The following is an 11,935-nucleotide window of genomic DNA, read 5'->3' as shown; positions in this document are numbered from 1 at the left end:
TTGCAGCCATTTCTGTATTACCTTTAGCGAAACGTTACTTGCAAGGGATATCAATGAGATTGCCCGATGATTTCCACATTCCGTTGGGGTACCTCTCTTTGTAATGGGCACAAATATGGATCTCTTCCAATCAGTCAGCCAGACAGTGGTCTTCCAAATTTCTTGGCAGAGATGAGTGAGTGCCTCCTGTGCCGCCTCACTTTCTTGAAAGATTTCCATTTTTATTCCAACATTTCCTGGTGCCTTCTTCTTTGTCACATCCTTCAATGTACCTTGGACTTCCTCTTTCAGTATCATTGGCTCTTGATCATATGGTACCTCTTGAAACGGTTGAACATCAATTATTTCCTTTTGGTACAGTGACTCTATGTATTCCTTCCATCTTCTCGTGATGCTTTTTGCATCATTCAATAATTTGCCCAGATAATCTTTCAATAACGAAAGTCGAGGCTTGATTATGCCAGATAATCTTTCAATAACGAAAGTCGAGGACACATAGTGTCCCTTTTTCTAAAAGGAAGAAATGCTTAACATGTTCTTCCTTTTAGAAAAAGGGACACTATGTGGTTTAAAATCAGGAAATCTGTACACCAGCATTGTGCTCTTTCACCAATTTATGCTATCTCTATGCTGAGTAAATAATCAAAGAAGCTGGATTATATGAAGAAAAACAAGGCATCTGGATTAGAGGTAGACTCACTGACAATCTGTGATATACAGATGACACAACCTTGTGTGCTGAGAGTGAAGAGGACTTAAAACACTTACTGATCAAAGACCACAGCCTTCAGTATGGGTTGCACTCTAATGTAAATAAAACAAAAAATCCTCATCACTGGATCAATAATTAACAACATGGACAAAAGACTAAAGTTGCCAAAGATTTTATTTTGCTTGGATCCATGATCAACACTCACGGAAATAGCAGTTAAATAATCAAATGACATATTGTATTAGGCAAATCTGTTGCATAAGACTTCTTTAAAGTGTTCAAGAGCAAAGATGCCAGTTTGTGGACCCAAGTCATGGTATTTTCAATGGCTTCAAAAGCTGGACAGTGAAAAGGAAGACTATAGAAGAATTGATGCATTTGAGTTATGGTGTTGGAGGAGAATATTTAAAAGTACAACAGACTTCCTAAAGAACAAACTAATCTGTGTTGGAAGAAGTAAAGCCTGAATGCTTCTTAGAAGGCCAGAATGGTCAGACTTCATATCTCATACCTCAGAAATATTATCAGGAGGGACCAGTCCATGGAGAAGTATATCATGCTTGGCAAAGTGGAGGGTCAGCAAAAAAGAGGAAGACCCCCTAAAATTAAATGCCCCTACGAGATGGATTAGCACAGTGACAGCAGCAATGGGATTAAGCTTAACTACAATTGTCAGGATGGTACAAGACTAAGGAATGTTTTGTTCTGTTGCACATAGGTCTTTATGAGTTGGAACTGACTTGATGGTACTTAACAACAGCAACAGGATTGTCATCAGAGAATTTCTTTGGGAAACCTTATGCCTTTCTCCCTAAAGCCTTGATTTTGCCCCTTGACAATTCTTTTTTTAAAAGTTTTGAGTGAATTGAGTGACTTGAGTGATAGTTTATATGGGAGACATTGGTTTTACATTCATCGTTTTATTGCAATGATTACAGTCTCCTCCGTGCATCATCATTCAACAGTATTTGCTTCTATTCCTTCTGTTTTTGTTTTTTCTTTTGGTGGGGGGAATGTACACAAAAATACTGAGGAATATATAATCATTTAAACAACCAAAGGGCATATTCTGCAAGCCTGCTTCCTGGCCGCCAACACACAGCCTTTCTCTTTCCATGACTCTAGAGTCCTCAGCTGCTCTCTCTCTCTCTCCATCTCCTCATCTCAGCCTTCTTCTCTGGTGTTACTGCTTCTCTAGGTAGGGTTCCACATTCCACTCATGCTCTTCTCCCTTGATGGTACTAGGGTCCTCTGTTTCTGGACTATAAGATTAACTACTACCCCCTTTTTTATTATAAAATTTCTACCTTTACAGTTGTAATAGTTGCAATTAGTCATGATGACAATTACTATTGAATCATAAGAATCTTATCCCCAGCTCCTTTCACCAGACCCATCTAGACAAGATGAAAACTACTCAGTGGGGACTCTACCATCCCCCGCACACTGTGAAACTAAACTCCCTCTTGAAAACTTGTAAGCCAGTCACTTTGTGCTTCTATAACTGCCCCCCACCCATTTTAGGTAGCCAATGTCTAGGTTTCTCATCCCTATCAACCCTGTATACAGAGGGAATAGGACTGAGACTTGATGTGAAGATTTCTTCCCCCTCAGTTGGTATTTTATCTATTGCATCCATATATATAAGTCAAGTTCATAAAATTGTGGCAATTTACATTTGTTTTCTTTATAAATTTTTGTTGTTGTTGTTTTTAATCTTCCTCTAGTTGAGTTCTGATCATCAAGCCATTGAAGCTAGGTTGAATGGGTACTATCTACAAGTTTGGGCATTCTTGTGCGTCTCCTCTCCCTTCATATCAGCCGAACACTCTGCACTTAGCTGTAGTCTTCTGTGGCTACTGACATTTCTTTTTGTTCTCCAAACTCAAAAAACATTTAAAAAGAACAAGACTTAAGTCTCTCAAGGATACCAAAACTGCCATTTTGGTGTGATGTAAATCAAAGAATGTAGGATTCTTTAGGGAATGGTTAGAGATATGGAAACGTCAGTTTTAGAAGTGTATAAACTTATTAGATGGAGGATACCTTGAAAAAAAATAGCTTCACATTTTGATATTTTTGTTTGAAAGAGGTTTCCATGATTTTATAGCCACACTTTTGCACCTACCCTCATATTTTCTAAGCTTCTGCTATTATGCTTAGCATTGTGCTAAGAGTCTCAAAAGAAATATATGGAAGATGCTGTCTTTAAAGAAGGAATTTATAATTTAATTGTAGTGACAACTTAGCTATTTTAAAACAAGCTATCAAGAGCACAGTATAACTGCAACTAAAATTAAATGCCAAAATGTTTGATAAAGACAGCTAAGGAGAAAGATTAAGAGAAGTGAATTGGGCTGCTAACCTCAAGGTCAGCAGTTTGAAACTACCAGCTGCTCCATGGGAGAAAGATGAGGCTTTCTGCTCCCTTAAAGATTTACAGCCTTGGAAACCCTGTACAGGGTCGCTATGAGTTGGAACCGACTTCACAGCACATAGCAACAACAACAAAATAGTAAGTAAAGATTTCAAGAATGAGGTGGCACACAAGCAGTGCCTAGAAGAATAGGGCTTAGATGGAGAGAATCAGTCTCAGAGATGTCTAACCTCAAAAGAAAATCACCATGCTACATCTGATCAAACTCTCCAAAACCAAAGACAAGGAAAGAATCCTAAGGGCAGTTAGAGTAAACAATAAGGAGAACCAATAACCGTTCTACAGTTGTACAATGCATGTTCAATATGAACATTACAAGGTGAGGGAGAAAGAATATCAACCTTCTAAATTTTAGTGCTTTCTTCTAAGAGGAGAAGTCACTAATAGAGATATGCATGTTGAGGATGATGAAAGAAGAGCATGGTTTTAAATATGTGTATTTCAAGATACAATAATGCATTTTGGGCAGGATTATGCAGCAGGTAACTGGAGCTAGGGTGGAAAAAAAATCAGACTAGGGATACACATATTTGGTCATTATTATTGGAATGAAGGTAATGACAATAGAAGTATGGATGAAGTCTCTAAAAGGATAAGAAAAAAAAACCAAAGAAAAGTGTACAACCAAAAATGAACGTTAGAAAAAATAACTTCTTAGTGAAAATACACATGAAAACAGCTACAGAAAACCACAAACGAGCCAAAATACAATTAGTATGAAAAGTAGAAATGTTGTACTGGAGCCTAACAGAAAGTTGGTGGAAAGGTCAAACTAACAACAAGGTCAGAAAATGACTTAAGGATTACTGGTAACACCACATTTTGTATTTTTCTTTGAAGATTTTTGGTAGTGATGATTTTCCTGCATAGGATTAGGGGGAAAATTGTCATAAAATTTGTCACTAGAGGGTGCTAGAGGTATTCAGAAAAAAATGGCTACTGTGAGTAAACATCCACTTTTCTCCTATTACAAAAGGCAATGATTACCGTTTTCTTTATTCAATAACAACCTGAAAAAGCTCTTAGTAATTAGACATCTACTTTTGATGAATACACTCTTTTTTAACAAAGAAACCCTGAAACATGAGCTGCCATTCTGCTAAAAAAAAAAAAAAAAACGTTATGAATGAAACATTCTCACTTCTAGAAATCTGTTCTCCTAGAGGATGCTAAGCACTAAATTTTAGGTTACATCAATAAAAAAAAACTCTTTCTACATTCTTGAGGTTGTGACACCTTGAATTAACTTGATATGGCTTTTCTATCCAAAATTGCCTTAATTCCCACCAAATGATTGGGAGGTGGTGATAGTTATGTGGTGTAGAGTTGGTTCTGACTCACAGTGACCCTATATAGGGTTTCCAAGACTATAAATCATTATGGGAACAAAAAGCCTCATCTTTCTCCTACGGAATGGCTAGTAGAATTGAACTGCTGACTTTGTGGTTCACAGCCCAACACATAATCTACTACGCTACCAGAGGTCCTTAGAATGATTGGGTAGGGCCCAATATAATCATAGGTTATACAGGACTCTAATGCTGGAATTGGTTAGTTTTCCCAACTGTTAAGTTTTAAAGGAGCCATCTCAGAAGCAGAAATGGAAGCTTGAGATTCCTACATAGAAAAGTAGCAACAGCAGAAGCAGTGGCAGAGGCCATGGCATTGAGGGAGGGATATAGCAGTTGCAGGCTTCTAGGCCCATGGACCAAGTAAAGCTGAGTAGGATGCTAGCTTACAGAATGCACACTTTGGGCATTTATAGAGTGGCTAAAAGAGCTTTGTAACACTTGCCTAAACAGGGCAGAGGCCAAGAGGCTACATGGCTGAGAGGCCAAAGAAAAGAGTGAAGGATGCCTGCAGTATGGCAGAGAAGAGGCATTCCTAATTGGAAAACTGCTGCATGCTGAATTGTTTCTGATCCTGAAACCCAGTTCACTTCTCTAATAAATCTCACAATCGTGAGTATTGTTATGAATTCTGTGTGTTCACTGCAATGGATTATGGAATCCAGATGTGAAGCAAAGAGTACTATTGGGAGGGATGGTTGGTGTCAGAATAGAATAAAGAAGGTTGCTGGGTGGGGGCATGTAGGACCTCCACTTCATAAGAATCTGCCGTGGGCTGGTTCTGAGTTTGACTCTCCTTCCCCCTTTGAAGCTAGAGGAAGATAAGACAGGCTTCCATATGGCTTTTGCAGAGTTCTTCTTCACAATGGAAAGAGCAGGATCAGTGCATGATAAAAATATCTTAATATTAATTAATTTCTATTTGGTTCAACTCAGTCATACTATCGTGCAGTGGTTCAATTTTAAGAGACTAAATTAACTCTAGTTTCTTTTCTATGAATGGCATACTGTTTAAGTCTTAAAATATGATGTAAATTAGATGAGCATTCTAATGACTCAAAGAATGCAATCAATGTCACTGAATTGTACATGTAGAAATTGTTGAATTGGTGCATATTATGCTGTCTATATTCTAAACAACACCACAAATAAATTAATAAAAAGTAAACAGTTCATGATTTTACCATATATACCTATTACCTAGATTCACCTCTGTATTGCCCCTGTGGAATTTGGAAGGTAAGGAGAACAGATGTTAATCCATAAAAAGCAAGGGCCCTGCCCCTGACCTAAGAGTACCATGTCTTCTGCTAGCATCTATGTAACTAGATGGGTAACTTGTTAGCTGGAGGGTAGAGTAAAAGCTTTACAGTTCTTCACAGCATGAGTTTCCCCAATGCATCTATTCTCCAATGCTATAGGAGTCTTCCCTGAAGACTCAAACTAGAGCCCACTTCTCAATGCTTTCAATGGTTTTACTCTAGTGGCCACTGAGCTAATTCTGACTCATGGCACCCTATGTGTGTCAACGTAAACTGTGTCCCCAAGGGTTTCTAATGGCTGATTTTGTAAAGCAGACCACTAGGTCTTTCTAGTTGTGTCTGGGTACTGAATCTCTAACCTTTAGGCTAGCAGCTGGGAGCAATAACCATTTGTACCACCCAGGTAATCCTCAACGATTTCAAAAATAGATAATTTCCTGGTTTTATTTCCTTTCTGTTTAAAGTAAAGGAGTGGTTTCTGTTTTCTGCACTGAACCCTGATTGATAAATATTTCTTTACTGTATCATATCAGAATGTCATTTTAAGTCTTCAGAATGCCATTGTGTGGGATAGCTCACAATGGAGAAGTATTTATCACTTAATTGCTATTTAGAAACAGTATTTTTTAGCAGTCTCATTACCATCACAGAGTCCTGGTGTGATGTTATAGGAGAAGCAGTGGACTAAAAAGGTCTGTTTGAACTACAAGGTTGGCAGTTCAAACTCACCAGCTGCTCCTCGGAAACCTTATACATAGTCACTATGAGTCAGAACTGACTCAACGGCACTTAACAACAGCAACGTTACTATCATAGAATTTTCTTGGAATTGTGAGGATAAAAGAGGGTTCCTTTTAAGAAAATAAGGAGCTCTGGTAGCGTAGTGATTACGAATTGGGCTGCAAACCTTAAGGTCAGCAGTTCGAAACTACCAGCTGTTCCACGGGAGAAAGATGAGGCTTTCTGCTCCCATGAAGATTTACAGCCTTGGAAACCCTGTACAGGGTCGCTATGAGTCGGATCGACTGCACGGCATATAACAACAACAACTAGATAGGAGTCCTTGTGGGGTGCTGTAGGATAAGCACTGGACTGCTAGCCACAGGCACTGGACTGTTATATGCAAGGTCAGCAGTTGAAATCCACCATCTGCTCCTTGAAAACCCAACAACCACAATAACTAAAGAGCAATTTTTTAGTAAGGATTTAATATGGACTCTCAATCTCTCCCTAGAAAATATTTTTTCTTCTTCATACTTTACATCTTCTAGAGAGTGATCACAGATGCTAGATAAATAAAATATCAGACAACTACATGGAGCACATTTCGTATTTTATAGCCTTGATAAATTTAAGAGTATTTTAAATACCTCAGCAGTTGTAAGAAAGACCTTATCCGTGATGTGCCTCAATCCACATGCAACAACACCAAGAGCAATTCCAGGAAACACATAAGAATTGTTGCCTTGACCAGGATACAAGGTCTGTCCATTTGGAAGTGTGACTGGATCAAAAGGACTGCCACTGGCAAAAATTGCACGTCCCTAGAATACAGATAACACACATAGAACTTAGTTACAAAGAAGCAGAATTATTATCACAATTTATATATATTTATTACTTAATTTCTATTTGGAAACAGTATTTTTAACAGTCTCATTACTTTCATGGGTCACCTCTCTTTGGAAAGGGCACAAATATGGATCTCTTCCAATCAGTCAGCCAGATAGTTGTCTTCCAAATTTCTTGGCAGAGATAATTGAGTGCCTCCAGTAGATTTCAATTTTTATTCCATCAATTCCTGGTGCCTTGTTCTTTGCCAATTCCTTCAATGTACCTTGGACTTCTTTCAGTATCATTGTCTCTTGATCCTATGCTACCTCTTGAAATGGTTGAACATTAACCATTTCCTTTTGGTACAGTGACTCTGTCTATTCCTTCCATCTTCTCTTGATGCTTTCTGCATCATTCAACAACTTGCCCAGAGAATCTTTCAATAACAAAAGTAGAAGCTTGAATTTTTTTCTTCAGTTCCCCCAGCTTGAGAAATGCTGAGCATGTTCTTCCTTTTTGGTTTTCTGAGTCCAGATCTTTGCACATTTTGTTGTAATATTTGGCTTTATCTTCTCGAGTTGATCTTTGAAATTTTCTGTTCAGCTCAGAACTAATTAGATGGTACTTTACAAGAGCAACATATATATATTTGTTGTTGTTAAGTATCGTAGAGTTGGTTCTGACTTAGAGTGACCCTGTACAGGGTTTCTGAGGCTGTAAATCTTAACGGGAGCAGAAAGCCTCATTTTTCTCCCACGGAACAGCTGATAGTTTCAAACTGATGACCGAGAGAGTAGCAGCCCAATTCGTAACCACTACGCTATCAGAGCTCCTCATTTGATATATATAGGTCTTTGAAAATCATATTTGAAAAGTGAGCTGCAATTATATATAAACTTACTCATCTCCCTCCCCATTCACTGCCACCCTTCCTATCTTCTCATAAGCACCACATTTTAAAGAGAAAAGAAATGAAATAAATGATAGTTACGTATGTTTTCGTATCTATGAACTGTTAATGCTGCTGGTGCTACTGCTGCTGTGTGCCCCTGACTCAGTTCTGACACACAGTGATCCTGTATAGGGTTTCCAAGACTTGAAATCTTTACAGGAGCAGAAAGCCTCATCTTTCTCCAGTGGAATGGCTGGGAGATTTGAACTGCTGACCTTGTAGTTAGCAGCACTACACGTAACAACTACATTACCAGGGCTTCTTGAACTGTTAATATGGAGAAAGAAATCTATCCACATCATATTTAGATTATAATTTTCATGGTTCAACAATCTGTTTTTAACCTTTCTTGTCTTTCACCTGTGTTTGTAGAGCAGAAACTCACATCCAGACCAATAGGTTGACCTTCTCTTGTTCTCTAACCTTTCAGTTGAATCAGTGACTACATTTCCAGGTCTTAAAATGACTTGAAATTTTATATTTAACAGCACAGAACACCAGGTAAGATCCTAGGAAAAGTGTAGGCCATGATATTTTTATCAGACAAACTTAAAATCACAATTGTAAGAAATTGGCTAATTTAGGTTATATGTATTACAGGTAAGTCTCTAAACCTGTGGTCTATTGAGATATATCAAGACAAAATAAGCATGGCACCATGCTAACATATTGTTATTGCTCAGAGAGGCTTTCAAAATTAAAAAAAAAAAAAGGATTTAAAGATTGCTGAGGAATGTGAGGCAAATTCAGACAATGGAGTAACTCCTTGCTAAAAATCCATTAATTCTGATCATGAGCATTTAAGGGCATAATTTTAAAGACATTGAGCTATCAAGTTCTGATTTGTAGAGTGTGATGATCTATGTCATGTTTAACTTCTCTAGTTAACTTTAGACTTATTTCCAAAACAACAGTGCTCAAGTCCATATATTTTTCAAGTACAGGAAGGCAAAAGAAAAGACTCTTGTCAAATATCGGTCAAGTATATACTCACACCAAATATATATGCCACCTTTTATGAAGCACAAAAGTATCGTATTGAGGACTTCTCTCCAAAGCTGGCTGGATGTCAACATAGCTGCCCAAATGCTCCACCCATGGCATCAAAATTCAAACCCAAGATTTAGCAAAGCAAAAATAAAATTGTGGTTTTATACTGTGTGATTCAGTGTTTTGGAATAGCTAGTTAAAAACAATTTTAATAAGCATCTAAAACGAATCTCTTTCCTTTTTATTCAGCTTTTACAATATTCAAATCTGCGATACTTCAAAGTCACTTTAGGAATATTATCAATAAAATGTTTTGTTTTATTTCACTCTAGAATATGCTTTATCCAAGAGCATTGTTGAAAAGGAAATAGTCTTTATTCCTTCAAATCTGGTCATTTTTCTTTCAACCTTGGTTGTATTTTTTTTTAAAAGGTTGAGTGGTATATAGGAGTCCTAGGATGTGCACAAAGTTAAGGGTTCATATACTAGCCGAAAGGTTGGCAGCTCGAATCTACCCAGAGGTGCTTTGGAATACAGTTCTGGTGATCTGCTTCTGAAAGGTTACAGCTCTGAAAACCCTATGGAGCAGTTCTACTGAGCACATGGGGGGCTACCATGACTCAGTGTTTAGGCAATGCCAACTAACAACAAGTCATAAGTACCTTCAGTATACTGGGTTTCCCTATAATAAATCAAAATGTTATTATTAAAACATCAGCTATACTTTTGCTTTACCTTAGTTAGTTTATAGCACTGCTCTGCAGAACATTCTGCTTTGCTAGTTGGATTACTCAAAGCAAAAATAATAGGCCGCTCATTGAAGGAAGCCATATCTTTGATAATTTGTTCTGTGAAAGCACCACCGATTGCAGCCACTCCTAATGAAGAAAGAGAAATCAATGATTAGTACTATCATTGGTTAATTCAGACAAGAATCTCATACCCAGAAAATAATGAGGCATGTCAGGTCATTTCTAATGAGACCTAAACAAAATATAGAATATTTACTTGCAAAGTGTAGTGATAAAGATATGTTTGTTAATGCCAACCACCCTTTAGGTTACAATTCTGTAAGTATATAAAAGAATTACAGATAGAATGTGTGACACATAATACATTGAGTTAGAGGCCTATCACTTGTAATTTTGATTAGAGGAATTTATATAAGGAAAGTGAAAATGTGACCTATATATTATCTCTCTATAAGTAATTATATGGGTAGGTTTCAGTCTTTTAGGCTATAAATGCTTTATAGACAAAAGTAGACACATAAGACACTTAATTTTTGCCATACAGGAAGGAGACCCAAGTTTGGAGTTTGATTCCCAGCTAATGTACATCACATGGACCTACTACACGTCTGTTAGTGTAAGCTTGTGTGTTGCTATGATGCTGAGCATGTTTTTGTGGAGCTTCCAGACTAAGATGGACTAGGAATAAAAGCCTGGTTGTTTACTTCTGAAAATCAGCCAATAAAAACCCTATGGATCACAAAGGTCCAACTGGCAACCAATGATAGTGAAGGATGCGGCAGAGTTCTGTTCTGCTGTGCATGAGACTGCCATGAGCAGGGAGCCGATTCAATAACACTAAGACAATCACTGGATCCAACTATAAAAGTATCATTCATTAAAATAATTTTAACAGAAGAATAAAGTAACTAGGGGAAATAAAGTTAAGTTAGGCCTCAACAATCAACAAAAAAGGAAATTAATTTGGATAGAGGGAGTTTACCTATTAAAGCAGTTGGTTTTAGTTTTCGAACAATGGTTTCTAGGTTCTTCATTTCCTCATGTTCTTGGGCAAATTCTTCTTTCTCTTGTGTTATTGAAGCACGACCCTAAGTAAAGCAAATAAAAGGAAATTATGAATCTGCTAAGCATATTTGTGAGTCAAAGAAGTTTTAGAATGTACTACATATAACTCTGGTAGCGTAGTGGTTATGAATCGGGCTGCGAACTGCAAGGTCAGCAGTTCGAAACTACCAGCTGCTCCGCAGGTGAAAGATGAGGCTTTCTGCTCCCTTAAAGATTTACATCCTTGGAAATCCTGTTCAGGGTCACTATGGGTCGGAACCGACTCGACGGCACTTAACAACAAAAACATATAACTAGTATTTATGCTTAACCTCTTCATGTGTTATGCTTATTTTTATAGTCTCTTTCCCAATTGTCAAGAGTATAATTACATGCAGTTTCCAGCAACTAAACTTTATATGTCAGACAAAACAAAATCTCTATTTAATCCTAAAATCTCTAAGTCTACTTAGAAACTAGCATTAGCAAATGGTAATGTAAAGTGATTTAAATAACAGCATTGCTTACCAAACATTAATATATAGCAGTCATAGAAGCAGCACTATCAATTTAGGTACCATTGATTGAGAATGAAAGTTGCCATTTTACACAATGTCAACTATAATATAAATATATTTATACCTCACTATAAACTATGATGCAGGAGAAACATGAGGCTTTATGCTCCTGTACGGCTTCATAGCCTTAGAAACCCTATATTGTCACTATGAGTTGGGACTACTTGAAGTCCCAATAAATTATCATCTAAATATTAGCTTTCCTAGTAGCCATGGTGGCACAATGGCTAAGTCCTTAGTTGTGAATCAAAAGATCTGTGACTGGATGATCAGAGCTCAACCAGAAGTAAAAAGAAGAGGGAAAA

At 37.4% G+C, this 11,935-nt stretch overlaps 1 protein-coding gene across 1 annotated transcript in view; it reads right to left on the bottom strand.

Moving 5' to 3' along the window:
* The window catches only part of ME1 (malic enzyme 1, NADP(+)-dependent, cytosolic), a 215,214-nt gene that overhangs the window by 14,944 nt on the left and 188,335 nt on the right, over nt 1-11,935 (bottom strand). Inside the window, exons 10-12 of the mRNA XM_006870656.1 lie at nt 10,991-11,096; nt 9,992-10,134; nt 7,129-7,304 (exon numbers count right to left, since the gene is read on the bottom strand). Coding sequence (XP_006870718.1) covers nt 7,129-7,304; nt 9,992-10,134; nt 10,991-11,096 — 425 coding nt within the window. The remainder of the gene's footprint in view (nt 1-7,128; nt 7,305-9,991; nt 10,135-10,990; nt 11,097-11,935) is intronic.

Source organism: Chrysochloris asiatica, unplaced genomic scaffold (assembly GCF_000296735.1).
Source record: "Chrysochloris asiatica unplaced genomic scaffold, ChrAsi1.0 scaffold00146, whole genome shotgun sequence".
Taxonomy (NCBI): domain Eukaryota; kingdom Metazoa; phylum Chordata; class Mammalia; order Afrosoricida; family Chrysochloridae; genus Chrysochloris; species Chrysochloris asiatica.
Note: the sequence above shows the minus strand (reverse complement) of the source record. Positions and strands in the feature narration are given on the sequence as shown.